General features: G+C 53.4%; 2 protein-coding genes across 4 annotated transcripts in view; one reads left to right on the top strand and one right to left on the bottom strand.

Annotated features, from left to right (window-relative positions):
• The window catches only part of LOC134562720 (zinc finger protein 239-like), a 444533-nt gene that overhangs the window by 194395 nt on the left and 232728 nt on the right, over positions 1–17410 (top strand). The gene's annotated exons all lie outside the window — the stretch shown is intronic.
• On the bottom strand, positions 5545–10092 carry LOC134562744 (serine/threonine-protein kinase pim-1-like). Its single transcript, XM_063420263.1, is given in 7 exon segments — positions 5545–5708; positions 5940–6092; positions 6347–6400; positions 6403–6522; positions 6736–7102; positions 7307–7357; positions 7472–10092. Coding segments are annotated over 6 exon segments (1242 nt in total). The 5' UTR covers positions 8015–10092; the 3' UTR covers positions 5545–5708; positions 5940–5985.

The following is a 17410-nucleotide window of genomic DNA, read 5'->3' as shown; positions in this document are numbered from 1 at the left end:
CTCATGCTCAGATTCCCAGGATGATTCAAAGCAGCATTAGGAGCAGGGATAGGTGATGGGAACTGTCCCAAGGCTCGACAGAATTTCTCTTCTCAGGCCTGACAAGTGCAAGTAAGGAGAGAGGAAAAGCCTGCCTGAAAGAGGTGTGCAATCAAAGCAGTAATGAAATAAAGGTCTAATGACAGAAGCTGAAGACATTTTCAATGTAGATATAGATATAGATATAGATAGATAGATATAGATATAGATATAGATATAGATATAGATATAGATATAGATATAGATATAGATATAGATATAGATATAGATATAGATATAGATATAGATATAGATATAGATATAGATATAGATATAGATATAGATAGATATAGATATAGATAGTGTAACACGAGGCTGGTGGGTTGGAGATAGACACACAACACAAGATCCTCTTGAGCTCAGACCAACAGCCACAATTTATTGTTCCAAGCTCCCTTTGATAGTGAGTTTGAATTTCCCAGCCTTGGGAAGCCTGCTGGTTGGGAATCTGCCCTGCCCAGATCTCTGGCCAGTGCTGTGTCTGCATCCAGGGCTTGGATGGGGTTGCCTGAGCTCTTTGCTCCCCATGGCACTTCTAGAACAAGCCAGGCCAGCCCAGTTGGGTCTGTTATGGTCAGACTCCTTATGTCCAGCTGTAAACCAGCTGGACCTTGCTACATCTCCTCCCTTTGTTTTGATTCAAATGCCAGTTGTTTGCTGTTATCCCATTTGCAAGGGCCCTTTTGCAGATGGGGTAACAGCAGACAGCATGGGTTTAATTTGAAGGAGGTTTTGTCCAACTTCATCCTCCTCAGCCAGTGATGTGTCCCATGTAGCCCTGGAGTTGCAGCACTCACTGCCAGGAGCTGTCAGGCCAGATCACAATCTTCTAGGCTAGCATGGGACAGGTTAACGCTTATGGGTACAAATTACAACTTAGCACTGAAACAAGAAAACATTCAACTTTGAAAACTGGGAGAAAAAAACAATGAACAGAAAAACAATTTGTAAACAGAAAAACCACACTGTAAACAGAACAACAGTTGGTAAACAAATAGAACCCTTCAGTGAACTGTCACTTGCAGAGTCCCAGATCCCCATGAGGTGGGTGAAGAAGCTGTTTCTGTCCCTGTTCCACACACGGCTCCACAGCGTCTGCTGAGGGCCCTCAGGAGAATGCTGCTCGTGCTCTTGGACAGGACCTAAGGCAGGACGGACACGTCTGGCAGGTACCCAAAGCCTTCCAGTGTCCTTGCAAAGCACTTGGCAGGGCTGTACTGTCAGCAAAACACATTCCAATTGCTCTTGAGTCACAGACACAAGATCATTCTTGAAGGAGCTCTAGCATTCAACTGTAAACACCTGGGACAGCATTTGATAATTAACTGTGCAATTAGTTCAAAGACAGTGGATGTCATCTTTTTTGGTCGATGAGGTAGAAACATTCATTCTGGAATGTGCAAAGGATCAGACCAGTGTGTATTCCACTGTCCAGTAATACCAGTAGGATGAAAATCAACAATGAGAATAAACACAGTGATACACACCTCTGGGCATGTCCTGTGGACTTGTCTGTTTGTGATAGCTTGCTCTGCTGTTTGGAGAGCAGCTTTTGCCTCTGGGGTTCATTTTCTGGGGGAAGTTAATTCAGAGTCACCCTTTAGGAGGTCAACTAAAGGTGCTCATTGAGAGTTGGTCAGTCCTAGGTAAGGTCTGACCCAGCCGATGGTACCCAAGAGTTTTTGTGCATCGTTTAGAGTTAGAATTTTGGTTGAAAATGGAATTGTTTGTGGCTGTATAGTCTGGTCCATTATTTTGAGTTCCAAATATTTCCAGGCTGGTTGCTGCTGCACTTTCTCTGGTGCTACCTGCAGCCCAAATGTTTTCAATGCTTGCAACAGGCTTGGCTGAATCAGGGAGAGTTCTTTTTTGGTTTGGGCTGCAATCAAAATGTCATCCATGTCATGGGAACAGTAGGCCCCTGGAAATGGTTCTCTCACTGATGAGAGTACCTGAGCAGCACAGCCCTGACAGACTGTGGGGCTGTTTCCCCTGTTTTGGGGAAGTACTTTCCATTGAGAACCTTGCACTGGTGCAGCATTATTGACAGAAGGCAGGGTAAAGGCAAACTTTGGGGTGTCCTCTGGGTGCAATGGAAGAGTGAACAAACAGTCCTTTAAGTCCACAGTCAGGATGTCCCAGGAGGCAGGAATCACTGCAGGAGATGGCAGACCAGGCTGCAACGTGCCCGTTCTCTCCATCACAGAATGGATTTTTCTCAGCTCATGGAGTAACCTCCACTATCCAGATTTCTTTTTCATAACAAATACTGGGGTGTTCCAAGGGCTCATAGATGGCTCTATGTGTCCTTGAACCAGTTGTTCCTGTACCAGGGTTCTTAGGGCATCTAGTTTCTCCTTTTTAACGACCACTGTGGTCCCCACCCAGGCTGAGCAGTGAGCCATTTTAGAACCAGGGTGGGACACTTTACACCCTCTAATGCTGTGGCCCCTGTCAAAAATCCGCTCCCACCTCAGCCCACTCCAGAGCCAGAGAACTCTGGGGAAGGCCTTCCCATCTGGGAATGTCAGATAGGACTGATTCCTCCCATTTAGACTGAGAAAGTGATATTTTGTGCTGCTCTGGCCAAACGATGCCAATTTTGTTTGACCAGTGGGCAGGGTCAGCACCAAAGACACAGACACCCCCTGAAGGAATCAGTGTCATTTCCTACAGCTCAAAGCAGCAAAGGAGCACAAAAGGAGCAGCTCAGCAATGCCCCCAAGCATCACTACCAAAGATTGCCCGCAGTGATGAAGAAAGATCCATCACCAGTTCCCCTCACACTTTCCCATCACCCACACCCACACATCAGCTGGGGGAAGCTGTCACAGCCAAGGACTGCAGAGCCACTCCCGGGCACTGGGAATTCCTGCAGGTGCCTCCAGCCACAGGTGAGGCTCCAGCTTGGCTGTGAGAGGGCCCAGCTTTGACAGAGCTGAATAAACAAACTGACAGCACATCTAGTGCAGGAACATCTGGTTTCATCCTCCTCTTGGGTCCCTCCCAAAGCCTGGCCAGGGCCCAGGGATGAACCAAGGGAGTTGCCTTTGACCATACAGCCCCAGACAAGACCAGATGTCAGATTTCATGGCCTTGTCTGGCTTCTAAATACAGAAAGGTCAAGACCAGTTTCACTAAGGAGTGGATACATCTAGTACAAGGCTAATGACCATGCATATTTTGTTAAGGAGCAGATACAAAGATACCCTTTGGTTGGGAGGTTCATCCAGAGGTCACCTTTGGCTCCGGGCCTGTTGTTCAGGCCTCACTCAGGCCTCTTGTCCAGGCCTTGGCCTTTCAGGGTTTAGTGCTGGACTTGACAGTGCTGGCTTAACACTTGCACTTGATGAGCTCAGAGGTCTTTTCCAACAGAAAGGATTCTATATTTCCATGATTTTATCTACTGCATTCAGTCAGGTCCATGTTAGCAGCATCACTTTGGTCAAGAAGTTCCCTCTTGCTCAGCTCTTGTGGCCCAAGGCTTCGGCTCCTTCAGCTCCTGGTGCAAAGCTGCTCATGCTGAACGAGACGACTCCAAGAGAAGAACACAGTTCATGCAATTCCTTCTGGGACACTGAGAGGGGAGGGTGTGCAAACACAAGCATTGTTTGCTGTGGCCTCCTCTCTGCCCTTCACGCCTTTCAGTGCTCACAAACAGCCCAGAGCTTTCTCCAAGAGTGCAATGGAGCAGCTGTTCCTGCTCCCAGCTCTGGCTCCTCCCAGGCTCTGACCTTGCCTGGTTTTGTCCCTCTTGCTGTGCCCTCTGTTCCCCTGGGCTCAGTGGCTGCTGCCCAGGACGGTGGAAGTGGCACAGATCCAGTGGTGGAGACCCTCCTTTCTCTGCCCTTGGAGCTGCCTGCTCACAGCAGCCTTTTCCATCTGGAAGCTGCACATGGAGAGGGAGTCCTCACCTCTGTTCCTTGCACAAAGCCCAGGAGCCCAGGGCTGCAGAGCTGGGCTGGCCACAAGTGGGGCAGCACAGCAAACAGGGAGCCTGCCAGTCCCTTCCAGCCCTGTGTGCTCAGAGTTTGGGCCCTGGAGCTGCAGGCAGGCAAAGGCAGCTGCTTCTGCTCCCTCTGTGTGTGCCCGTGTTGAGCAGTGCTGCTCCATCAGTCTGTGCCCAGCACCGGGGAAAAGCCTCAGCCCTGCAGGGCCAGGAGCTGCCGAGCTGTGCCTGAGCAGCTCAGCCAGCGGGAAGGGAGCTGCTCCACACGGGAACCAGCAGAAAAGGACACTCCTTTCTTAGGAAGGATTTTCTGTTAAAAGAAAAAGAAAAGAAAAAAAAAGGAAAAAAAAAAGAAAAAATGAGAACAATAAAAACAAATCCGAAATCTATAGTGAAAAAGACTTAGTAACTTTGGATAAAGAGATAATTAATCTTTTTAAAATGGGATCTCAGTTATTTACTTTGTAAATGTGTTGATGGCATGGATCCCTCCTACTGACCTCAGCAGGCGTTTACAAAGATTTTGCAGTTTGTTTCCAGTATTATTTTAAATTGTGGCAGAAGCAATAGGAAATTGCTGTGCCCCACCAGATCTAAGCAGGACTGGGAATCTAAATTTTGTCAAACTCCAAATCCTTTAGAAGATGACCTTCCTTCTCACCCTCTGAAGGAGCTGCACATTCCCTTCGAAGTTTTCAGGGGTTTTTAAAGACACAAAATCCCACTTACAGCTTTTTGCTCTGGTTTCGAGCTGCAGAAGGGCAATTCTTCATCCATCAGCTCCAGACTGCACTGCCTTAGGAACACCATCCACTCACCAGGTTTTGCTCAGTTGTGGCGCTCCTAGAGGAGGAAGAAAGGGCAATTGCACAATTCCAGCCAAAAAGGAAGCAAGAGTGGGACAGACAAAACATCCCGTGAAGATCCAGGCATTCAGCTGAGACTGTGGAGTGTTTGGGTTCTTGCCAATTGGATGTGGATCCCTACCTGCAATCTCTGGGCCAGCAGGAAAGTCTCACTCAGCTGCCAAAGCAGAAAGCTCAGGCGCTGTGCTCAGAAGGGGCTGGTGTACTGCAAAGCTGTCAGAGCAATGTGAGGGCAGAGCAAGCCCAGCCGTGCCCAGGGCTGAGCCCAGCAGAGCCCCGAGCAGCCTCAGCACCCGCAGAGCCCGGCTGCAAGGACAGAAACCAGAAACTGCCCGTCAGCTGAAGGCTCCTGTGCCTTGTCCCAGCCACCCGCAGTGCCCAGGCCGTGCTGGCCGTGCTCAGAGCTGGGCCCAAACCTCCCCATCACTGCTGCCCTTGGAGGCAGAGCAGGAGGGCAGCACATGTGCCCAGCCTGCAGCCAGCCATGCCACATCCAGCCCCTCAGCAGCTGCCCAGAGCCAAAAAGCAGCTGGACAGCCCAGGGAAGGATTTGTTGCTTCTGCCCCAGCAAAGGGAGGAACCTTTGGTGCCCAGCCAGGCCGTGCCATGCCCGGATCTGGGAGCATCCCCCTGGCTGTGGACTCACCTGCAGATTGGGCATGGAGCATGTCTCTGAAGAAGGTACCAAAATCAAACTCCATCATCTTCAGCTGCTGCTGACCAGGTGGAGGAAGAGATTGTCATCCCTGAGGTTGTCCTTGGTGTCTCCAGCAGCAGCCCCACCTGACAGAGCTTCTCCAGGGGCTCCTCCTTCCCTGGGGGCCAGAGCAGGCTGTCACTGTTCTGCCCAGGGCCCCAGCCGTCAAGGAAGCACAACAAGGAAAACTAGGCTGCATGGTGGCCACCAGTTCTTGCTAGAACAGGTCTCCAGCTAAGCTCCAGTACAGATGTTCCCATCTCATGATCCCTGCTCAGAGCTACAGACAGGAAAAAAACAGTCTGCTCTTCTTTAGCACTGATTGCCATGAGATGTGTGGAGCTGTTACCTGCCAGGTTTTGGATCCAATTGTGCACATGGACCTCTCCCATCTTCTAGGGCAGATGAACGCCCTGCAGCCAAGGATCATTGAAGAGGTCTTCTAAGGATGGCCTGTCCAAGGGTTGCATGGACAAACACCTCTTAATGACATCCTGGCACTCTGAAGAGACAAACCAGAATCTACCAGTCACTTGGAGAAGAATCCTGTCTACTCTAGCTGCCCATTCCCACGCCCAGGCCATGCTGGGTCTGACCAGAGCTGTGCCTAAACTTCCCGATGCATTATCTGTTTGGAGGAGGGCAGCAGAGCAGGACATGTGCCCCCTCCCCAGCAGCTGCCAGAGCAGGGTGCTCATGAGGCTGCTGCTGTCTCCCAGCACTGGTATTCCCCTGTGCCCAGAGATGAGGATCCACCTGGAGAGAGCCATCGTGGGAACAAGATGCGGCCCCAGATGATCTGCTGGCCCTCCTGAACGGGTGCTTCCCCACGACCAGGTGGTACAGCAGGAGGCCCAGGGACCAGATCGTTGCTGCCTCGCCGTGGTAGCGCTGCTGGTGGATCCACTCTGGTGGGCTGTAGGACAGGGTTCCTGTGGAACACAGACGCAGTTCATCAGGGGATGAACTCCTAGAGCCTGGCCACAGCATCCCTGGGCATGTGGGCGCTGGGCCCCTCCCACCCCCAGACAAAAGGAACTTGGCTCAAGAAATCATGCTGTTGCCAGCAGCAAGAGGGGGAAGGCCCGGTGCTACAGCCAGGCTGGGCCAGGAGATGCCCAGGAACATTCCCTGACGGGGCTCACCTGCAAATTGGGTGTAGGCTGTGTCTTGGAGGAAGGCGCCACAGCCAAAGTCGATGAGTTTGAGCTCTCCGGTGGCCAGGTCGAGAAGGATGTTCTCAGGCTTGATGTCCCTGTGCAGGACCCCGCAGCTGGTGCAGTGCCGCACGGCCTCCAGCACCTGGCGGAACAGCGCCCGCGCCTCCTCCTCCGGCAGGAACCTCCGCTCCGCCAGGAAAGCCGACAGGTCCTGGCACCGCTCCGGACGCTCCAGCACCAACAAGAAGCTGGTGGGGAGCTCAAGCCACTCCAGGAGCTGAATGACACCAGCACAGCCAGCGGACACCTTGTCCAGCAGCACGATCTCCAGGGGCGCACGGGCGCCGTTGGGCTGCGGGAGGAGCACGATGCCGTCAGTGGGGCTGAGGCCGTGCCGGGGCTCTGGGAGCCCTCAGCCAGCCCCGGCTGCTCTGGGCGCCCCGCTCAGCCCAGGCCCGCTCTCCCTGCACGGCTCCCGGCGGCTCCCACCCTGCCGGGCCCCGACTCCTCGCCGCCCGCCACGGCCCGGCTTCTGCCGCTGGCCCCGCTCACTCACCAGCTCGCCCCAGAGCCGGATGCGATCCCGCGGCACGCATTTGATGGCCACCTGCGAGCAAGGGACAGCAGCGGGCTGAGCTCACCGACCGCCCCGCTGCGGTCCGATCTTCTCCTCCTGCTCCGCCCTCCTCCTCCTCCGCCCGCCCCCGGCCCCGCCGCTCACCGGGGCGCCGTCCGACACTCGTGTCCCCGAGTAGACGCTTCCGAATCCTCCGCGCCCCAGCAGCGAACCCAGCCGGTACCGGTCCTGCAGGGCCTCCTGCGCCTTCCCTGCGGGCGACACGCGGCCGTCAGCGCTCGGCCCGGGGCCAGACACGGCCCCCGAGCGCCCCCCGAGCGGCCCGGGCCGGGCATCCCCACCCGCGCCGGGCCCCGGCGGTTCGGGGCCGGCGGCTGCGCTGCCGAGCGGCGGAGCTCGGGCCGGGGAAGCCGCAGCGGAGGCGGCGGGAGCGGCCGCGCCGCGTGTGTCCTCCGCGGGGCCCGGGAGGAGGCGGCGCCGGGCTCGGGGTCGGCACCGGGTCCGAGGCCGTGCCCGGCCCAGGCGCAGCCAAAGGGTGGCGATGCCGCCCCAGCCCCAGGCACTGATCCCGGCCCAACAGCGCCACCGCCAGCACGGCCAGAGCCGGGCCCAGGCGAGACCGCGGGGGGACGCCCGGGGACGGGAACGGGGCAGCCTCGCCCGGGGCCGGGGGCGGGCCGGGGGCATGGCCCGGCCCGGCAGGGGGAGAGGGAAAGGCCGAGACGGGGACACCGAGAGGGGCTGGGGAGACCGGGAAAGGGACACCAGGAGAGAGTGCAGGAATGTGGAAGAGGGAGAGGAGGAACGAGAGATGAGGAGAGTCGCTGAGTTCGTAGACTCTGTGGAGTCGCTGCCGCCGCTGCCGCCGCCGCTGCCGCCGCTGCCGCCGAAGCCCCGGGGCCGTTTGTCCGCGTGTCCGTTCCACGGCCGAGCCCCGCGCGCCCCGGGGGCAGCCCCTGAGCCTGTCCAAACACGGGAACTTGGCCCTGTGCAGCCCAGACCCAGAGTCCTGACTCCTGCGCGGTGCCGGAGGATTCCCTTCGCTTGCTGCTCTGCATTGTCCCTGCTCAGGCTCACACACTGCCGGGGCACATTCCCTGCCTGCAGGATTCGTGCCCGACCCAAGCACTACACTTATGTCTCCAGCACTGCTTGACAACAAAAACAGGGGAAGGCAAACTGTGTGTACAGCCCATGGTATTTTAGAGTGTCTAAAACTCACTAAGTCACCGATCTTCGAGGTGAGATCCCTTTGGAATTAATGGCATGGACAAGTAGTGCAACATGGAAAAGGGAAGCATAGGAAGAAATAGAGGAAAACATCTTGGTTTGTTTCTTTCATTTTCATTTCCCTTCTGGAAAGCTGTTTCAGTTTTCCAGCAATCTTCTCCACTGTCCCAGCTGCTCTTTCCTAGAACCTTTCATGGAGAACGAGGTCCAGCTTCTGTCACAAGATGTGCCAGCAACTCCAGCTTCTCTTGGATTTCTATCCTGTGAGTGCAGCACGACTTTTCCAGCAAAGCAGGACAAATGTCTGGAGAACTTTAACATTTCTCTGTCCTTTTCCCTGTGGACTGGGCAGTTGTGCCATTGGTAAGGTTTGCATTGTTGCTGTTCTAAGCCAAGAAAACAGGAGGTGGTAACCAGGCATAGCTGGGGAATGCAAGGCTGAGTGAATTCAGAGAAAGAATCTCCCTGACACTGTGTGAGCTCCCCGGGCTGGGCTCAGCTTCCTGCTGGGACTCTGCACAGGGCTGAGCTGCAGCTGGGATCAGCAGCAGCTGCAAATACCTCTGGGCATTCCCATTTTCTGCTGCTCAGAGCAAGCAATGAAGCGAGTGAAGAAGTTGAGGTTTGTCTTTCTCCTGGTGGTTTTTTTTTTTCATTTTGACACTCCAGAGGGCAATTTCTGTGATGGCCTCTGTAAGTTGATTTGATTTCAGCAGCACCAGCAGCACCAGGGCTGTGTTGGAGCTCTGCAAACGGGACCTGTGTGGCTTTAATTCCCCTCGACTCAGCGCCCAGGGACTTGGGAGCATTTCAATCTCTTCTTATCATGGTGCCTGCCACAAAAATCCTCAGTTCACTGTCACAAAAGCACAATGATGGAAAAAGGCAATTGCAGTTGAGCTGCTCAAATTCACTTAGCAGCCAGAAGGGTGCAAGAGCAGACGCCATCTCCAATTGCCGAGGCAAAGGCAAGAGCAGCCTGCTGCTGTCACCTGAGGGTGAGTCAAAGAGCGCTGCAAAGAGCGCTGGAAGCCGAGCCTTTCTTTCTCTGGAGGCTGCTGAGGGCAGCCCAGGCGGGCCCTGGGCAGTCAGGGCTGTGTGTGGGTGATGGCTGCTGCAGTGCAGAGTCCAGCTGGAAAAGGCCCTTGGCAGGCGAGGCAGGAGCAGGCGGGAAGGGGCCGGCGCTGCTGCTGCTCCTGGCCGGGAGCCGCGGCTGGGCCGGGCCGGCGCCCGCTGCGCTGCGGCTGCTGCTGCTGCCAGAGCCGGGCGGGACTCGGGGACAGCGAATGGACACGGGGGGACAGCAAAGGCCTGCGGGGCTGCGGGGATGTTGGCGCTGGGGCCAGCGGCAGCACAGAGCTGCAGCCGCGATTAACCCCGAGGGGAGCGCTGGGGAAAGGCTCCATTTCAGCCTTTCTTGACTGGTGGCTGTGAAGGGAGCGAAATAAAAGGAGAACAAGCAGGGTCCGACCCCTTCTCCTTTGGGAGGAGCCGCGCGCCTGGGGCTGAGGGGCTGTGAGGGGATGTGAGGGGATGTGAGGGGCTGTGAGGGGATGTGAGGGGATGTGAGGGGCTGTGAGGGGATGTGAGGGGATGTGAGGGGCTGTGAGGGGATGTGAGGGGCTGTGAGGGGATGTGAGGGGCTGTGAGGGGCAATGTGGGGTTGTGCTGGGCCATGAGGAGCCTCAGCCCTGACAGGACGGGTGTCCCACCATGTCCCCAGGGCAGGGCAGCCGTGAGGGGCCACAAACAGATGTGGTGGCAAAGCAGGCTCGAGGCGCCTCTGGGAGAGGAGGAGACCCTCCCCCAGCTCCAAACCACACCAAATCCACCATTAATGGCACTTTCCATCTTTAGAATCCACTGGCAATTTGAAATAGACCGTTCAGGTTAATCCCAATGGGAGAAGGAGGGAATTTTCCCAGTGAGTGACATCAAGCCTTTGGTAATAATGTCTAGGATTTAAAAGTCTTAACAATTAAAATCAATACTAATTAATAATAACAAGAAATAAACTCCCAAATCCCAGCACCACACTAAAATAATGAACCACATTTTTCTTTATTATCACAAGGTTCATGGAGACAAATCCTTTCAACTCTCCATCTCACATCTTCCCCACCAGAGAAACAAGGCCATTTGTGGTGTTTCATACAAGTTAAAATTGACAGCTGGAGGGAAGAACAGGGCAACACCACCAATTTCCGTGTCCAACCCAGCAGTTTTGACTCCAAAGTGGAGGGAATAAAATGGAATGGGGGCAGGGGCTGGTCAGATATTTCTCTAAAGTATGAGAAATCACCTCCAAGTCAACAGGAGGGAAAAAGAAATGCCTATAAAGCAATCTGTGCTTTATAGCTGGGAGGAGCTGGACATGGACAGAGGCATCTGGAACAGTTCTTTCCTCAGGCTGAGCTTTCCAGCCTGGCCCTGAAGTCAATCAAGTGCTTTCCCAGAGGATTCCAGGGTTGCCAACCACCCTTCAAGAGGTGGCTCACAGGAGCACAGAACCTTTCTCATGGTTCTGAGCAGAAAAAAGGGCAAGAGATGCCCAGTTCAGAGCTCTGTGTAAAAACCTGGAAAATAAAAAATCAGTTGAACTCTGAAGCCCAGCTGTGGGCCCTGCAATCTCAGATGCAAGGCAAAACTGGAAAGGCTTTTTACCTGACACTGAAGAGCTAACAGATGAATGTGTGTGACATTTGGAGAGGCTTCCAGTTTTCTACAGTGTTCCTTGAAGTGTTGAACTTGATTTTGTCTTTGCCTCCTCTTGCACTAGAGGAGCCTCATTTCCCCAGGCAGGAAGGCAAAGCTCATTGCTGGCCCTGGCTGGAGCTGTCCCTGCAGCATTTCCATCCCTGCCGGGGCCTCTTCCCTCAGGGTCCCCAGCAGCAGCTGCTGCAGCAGCACATGGAAGCTGCAGATGGAGCTGCTGCCCAGCCCAGCCTGAGCTGCACAAGGATCCTGCTGACAGGAACCCCAAGATCCCCTCCCAGGGGCCCTGCAAACACTTGCCCATCTCTTCTGTCTGCTCCATGCAGACCCTGCAGGGAACATCCTGCCTCTCCTCTGGGGCAAGGCCAGCACCCCAAATTCACACTCCAAATGCCGGATTCTGGCCCCTTTCTGCATCTGTGAGATGGGGCTACAGCATTATCCAGACAAACTCACTGTACTTCAACCTGCAGCCTGCAAACCCAGCCCTTGCACAGTGGGTTTACAAGGACCACAAGTAATGGGCCAAATAGAATTAATTTCCAACCACTACCCTTCACCCTCCATAGTAGATTCTTCTATTCTTTACCATGAAACACATTTTCAATTAGACTGCAAGCACTGGGCCTGATGCCTGCAGTAACAGAACAAACCAAAACCAGCCAGATTTCCTTATGAAAATAGAAAGACATAATAAATAGTTGTTGGAGTCTAGAACATCTCTCTGGCTACTTTGGAGGGTTTGGAGACTAGACAGGGGGGTTTGAGATCTGTACAAGAGGGTCAACTAACTTCACACAGAGCTCAAGAGGATACTGCTTCTAATCTTTGGCTATGGGAATGAATGCTCACATTGTATGAAGAATCACAAGCCGAGAGATTTCCAAAGAAGTAGTAGTTAGTTAATTATAGAGTGTAAATGTAGAATCTAGGATTTTTAGTATATGAGTTTGAAGAGGCAAGATGGAGGAATTGGGGAGTGGTCCTGTCCTCCTTGTTCTTTCCCCCCATTTTCTGCTGAGTTGTATTACAAGGATGGGTTTAGAGTAGAAATGACATGTTAACATAGGTAGTAAGTATTGGTAAAATTCTGTAACTAAAAGGTTCGTTGTGGACGGTGGTTGGGTCAGAGAAATGGTACAAAAGGTCCGGGACCCTCTGATCCGCCCAGTCCGCCACGTGTCCTGCTCTGCTGGAGATGCCTGGCAGAGCTGAGAAAGAACTGAGGGATAATGAAGAATAAACAGCCTTGGAAACACGGACTGGCGGACTCAGCTTGTCGTCTCTGGCCCCGGTGTGAAACACTTAGGGCAAAGAGAAGACGAAAAACCTTATTACCTCGGGGAACAGCAACCCTGAGATTGTGGAAAGAACTAATGGTCTCCTGAAACGATTCCTTAAACCTCAGGATGGAGGTTGGGATGTTCAGCTGTGGGAGGCTTTGACAGCTGTGAATGACAGATGGGGAGTAAACAGCTGTCCCAAAATCACTGCATTTTGCCCAAAGGCCCCAAGCATAATTCCTGTCTTAGGGGGACCAAATGATTCGAAAATCCCAAGTCACTATCCTGGACAGCCTGTCTTGGTGGACCTCCCTACAGTGGGAGAAGTACAACTTGTGTTAAAAACTCCTCTGAATAAATATGCATGGGCTGCATCTGGTTCTCTTGGGAAAGAACATCAGATAAGTACATGTTGGATAATTCCATCACTTTAATTTTCTGCACCTTTTAGAGGCAGGCTCTGTTGTCTTTGCTTTTTACAGGAAAACGCCGGAGGACGTGGAGCAGATAAACCATGATACCACTAACACTTCTCTGCATCCTACCACAATACCATGGCCAAAACCCTGTTGAGTGGCCGTGGTCAGAAGCTGCTGTCAGGTTTACCAGCATGCAAGGATCCTTTCCCAGGGATCGTCGCCCAAACGCAGCAACCGTGGTACTGCATGACTCTGAGGTGAACCATTCGAGTGACTGGGGTTGGGACCAGAAAGATTGGTCCAGAACTCTAACTGGGACTTTTGGTGAGAGAATTCAGGTAGGGTGCAGGAAAGTGGAAGGTCTTTCACATGAGAAAGCTTCCAGTATTGCCATTGCCAGAAATGTTTTGGAATCAAACATTACAAGCAATTTACACCCCAACATAACAGCAAATCTTTGCCATATAACAGTGTGGGCATGTGAGAAACAAGTTCCTTTTATATTGTGTTGTCGTCAAAAGAATGTAGGTAACTTTCCTTTAGACCCCAGCACTAACAATGTTGAAATCACAAGGCTTTGTAAAAATGAGTCTGGTGACTGTTGGCATAACTTCACGTTAACCAAACCCACCTATGTATCATGTAATTGGCAAAAAAATGGATCAATCAGGCTTGCAAGGTGTGGTTTATAAATTTAAAATGAATGTTGTGGCAAAACCCATATTGAGTGTAATGGTAGTAAACCATGGTGAAAATGTCTCCCTAGTGGTGGATGATAAAAATAAAGTTTTCCCTCCTTTTGTGGTATCACAAGGTGATGGCATAGCAATTAGATGTGGACTGAATAATGGATCACACATAGAACCAGTACACAGTTATAGTACAGGGCCTCATGGCTGTATTTTGTCTTGTGAATTTCAAAATCAGAACTGTTGGTTAAATCTAACTGATGTAGAGATTTCTCATCAAATCATGTGTGGAAAAAACGACACTAAATATTGGGGAGAACTTGATGCTGATGTTGTGATATGCACTTCCCAACCCCTGGTTGTGTTAATCCCAAAAGGCTCTGCCCTGCTTACAGCATGGGCTGAGGTTGGGAGAGCTCCATTTCCTCCTGCAGGTTTTGGAGACAGGGGCTTTCATCCTCCTTAGAGGGCTGCCCCTCTCTCCAGGCAGGGAAACAAGCACCATGGCAGAAGACCAACGATCCATCCCTGTACACAGGGAGGCTGTCCAGTGCAAAGCCAGCCACAGCACCCTGGAGATGCTCACTGCACTCTCATGGATCCCTGCCCCTGGAATGCCAGGAATGCCCTTGGCCCACAGGGCCTTTCTGTGGCCCTTCTCGGCTCAAAGCTGCTGCTCTTCTTGCTCAGTCATGCCTAAAGCCACAGAGCTCGGCCTCCCACACCACAACAGGGACAAGACTCAGCAGCCAGGCAGTCGAGCTCAAGGCCGAAGGCTGAGGGGCCGGGGGCTCGAGTCCTGAGGACAGGGGGGTCACACGCCCTGCCCCACAACTCCTGGGCCCACACCTCTGAAAGGCTGTGACCAGGGTTACACACCTGATTACAGGGGCTCCCTCCAGCTGCCCTCTGAGGAAGCACCAGAGCAGGTGGGTGGCACGAACAAGGCGGCTGCCTGGGGGCTACTTATGGCCCACTGCCCCAGCCCCTCAGGGTCTCCCCCAGCCCGGCCAACCTGCCCGGCAGCAGCGACGCAGCCCTGCAGGAGCTCCAGAGGAGCCCAGTCAAGAGCACCTCAGAGCCCTCAGCAATCCAGCCAGCAACACACAGGCAGGAGGGTGCAGATGGTGGTTCCTGGCTGGCACAGGGCTTGTGGCCGTCTCCAGGCACTGGTCAAGCAGAGACCCCAGCAGCTCTGGCCCCTGCCCAGCCACCCTTTGGTCAGCACAAAGGCTTCAGCAGAACTATCAAAAGCCAGGGGCCTTCTGGGCATTTTTCTCTTCAACACTGCATGCCTGGGTAGCTTGCTGAGCATATGCACTGTTTTTCCACGTTTTCCCCAAAGCCCTGAGGACCCTGGGCAGCAAAAGAAAACTCCAGAGAGTCCATATTAGAACACATTCTATATTTACATGCTACAAAAAATGGAAAAGAAGAAAACATCAGTCTTAAAGGACAGAAAAATCACTGCTGGCTCAGGTGCTGACCCAGCAGAGAGAGCCTCCCAGACCTGCTCTCAGCAGAACTCCAGCAGCGCAGCCAGCTGAGGCCCGACAGACGAGGCCGTGTCTTCCATGCCCTGCAGAATTGATCTTGCAGTCTCTGGAAGACAGAATATCCCCCACTCTGCAGTGCCTGGAGGACATACAATGTTTGAAGTGCCAGGTCTGACAACGGCACTGCTGATGTCCTCTGTAAGGTGTTCAAGGGCTACAAGGGAGAGGAACAGAGCCAAGGTAAAATCCTGGATCTGCAAGGACCTGAGGAGAGCCCTTGAGCCAGGGCCATCCCAGCCTGATCTTGCCATGGCCAGGAGGGAGCAGGGACCAACAGGATCTGCTGGAAGGTGCTGGCCACGAAACCCTCAGGTCGCCTGAAATCTCGGTGTGCTCTGCCCATGCCAGCCCTCGTCTGCACAGGGAGCAGAGCCCTCCACAGCTGGGCCAGGGCTTGAAGCTTCCCCTGCCAGCCCCCGCTGAAAGCCTGCTGCCCGCATTCACCTTTGCAGATCAGCTGGAGCTCTTATTGCTGCCCCCTGAAGCACAAATAAATGCTGCTCTAAGCCCTGGGGCCAGGAGAGCACTGAAATCAGCAGGTGTGGCAGAGTCCCACCCAAGCACACCTGCCACCCCTGAGCCCTGCAGTGCTGGTGTCCTCTCCTGCCCCAGAGACCTGTGCCCCAGGGGGCTTCTCTGCCAGAGGCAGCCAAAGCCAAAGTGCACTGGGGCTGTGCTCCTTCCTACAGGGGCTGTTGGCAGGAGCACCTGGAGCAACTGCTGGCAACTCTTGGTCTCTGTCAGAAGCTGTTACTCCATGCTGGAATTTTCTCATTGGCATCATTTCCTGCAGCACAAAAACATCTTTGCTCTCTAGGCACAGAAGAATCCTCAGTTCAGGAAAGCTTTCCTTCCCCTTTGCTCAGCTCAAGGAGATCCAAAAAGTTGCAAACTTCCCAAAAAATCAAGATGCCGTGAGAATATGAAAGGTTTGAAAGTTTGCTTTAAGGTCATCCATTGAGAGTCACTTCACAAAACATAACACTACACAGAGGTAATAAAAAGGCCATTCTTTGGTTTGTAAATGGTTTTCTGTGAAGGGGTGATAATAATCTAATTCTCTTAAGGAATAAAAGCTCTCAAGGATTGAAAGTCCCCTCAGTGTTACAAAAGTAGTCCAAACAAATAAGTAGATTGCAAAAGGGCTAATGCTCCCACTGGTACAGATATTGAGGTGGCAAATCAAATACAGCTCTCCCCTCTTCTTCCCTGCAGGAGAATCAGGACCACTAACAGAAAAAGTCACAGCTATTCCTTCTGCCTTCCAGAACCTCTGTCCAAAGGGGGGTAACACCCCCTGATGCAGGTGCTTGGCTTGGCCTCCACAGGACCAGGTGGATGCCAAACGTGCTCCTCAAAGCCTTTTCCCTTCCCCTTTCTCTCTGCCAAGTGCAACAGGCCTCAAGGACTGAAAGGACCACAGAGAGCCAAAGGGAGACACTTGCACCTACCTCACTGGAGCTCCTGGGAAAGCACTTTCCTAGAGCAGCAGGTCCCTTTTCCCCAAGGGCGTTTTCCCCAAGTGTGTAGCTTTCCTGGGGAACACCAATGCACTCTTCAGAAACCCTGGCAAGGCTTAATTACTTCTGGTCCTTTCAAGAAAGGCACTGCAGCTCTAGCTCATATTCCCCCAAGTGTGTTTGGGGTGCCTCTTCGCCTGCCTCAACTCCTGCCTGCAATCATGGCAACAAAACCAGGCTGTTCCCAGACCCTGTGCCCACAGGATGCTCTTGCCAGCACCTTCCAGGACTCTCTGCTGTGCATGCAGCATTTTCATGCCCGCTCTCAACAGCCTTTGGAACACAGAGCACAGCCTGGCTGGTGCTGCCCTCAGCACACCCCAAGCACAGGCAGAGGAAGAAGCAGGGGCTGCTTTGCGGCCATGCCCCAGAGAGACTGGATGGCTGCCCTCCCTCTGGTCTCACTTGGTTGGATTCTGACTGGGTGTGAGGCAGGGGCTGCCATTCCTCAGTTGTGGGGACCAGAACCACACCCGGGATCCCGGCACTGCCTGACAGCGCTCCGGGCACTGTCACGGTCGCATGTCCCAGTCTCAGCCACCGTGCTGCTGCTTCACTTGCCCTTAGGCACACCCAAAGCTCCCTGTTAAGCCCTGATGGTCTCTGCTTCTGCCCTCTTCCTGACCCTGTGTAGGGGTGCAGCACTGCTGTGCTTTCAGGAAGCTATTCTT

The sequence above is a fragment of the Prinia subflava genome, chromosome 30 (assembly GCF_021018805.1).
Source record: "Prinia subflava isolate CZ2003 ecotype Zambia chromosome 30, Cam_Psub_1.2, whole genome shotgun sequence".
NCBI classification, from domain to species: Eukaryota; Metazoa; Chordata; class Aves; order Passeriformes; family Cisticolidae; genus Prinia; species Prinia subflava.
Note: the sequence above shows the minus strand (reverse complement) of the source record. Positions and strands in the feature narration are given on the sequence as shown.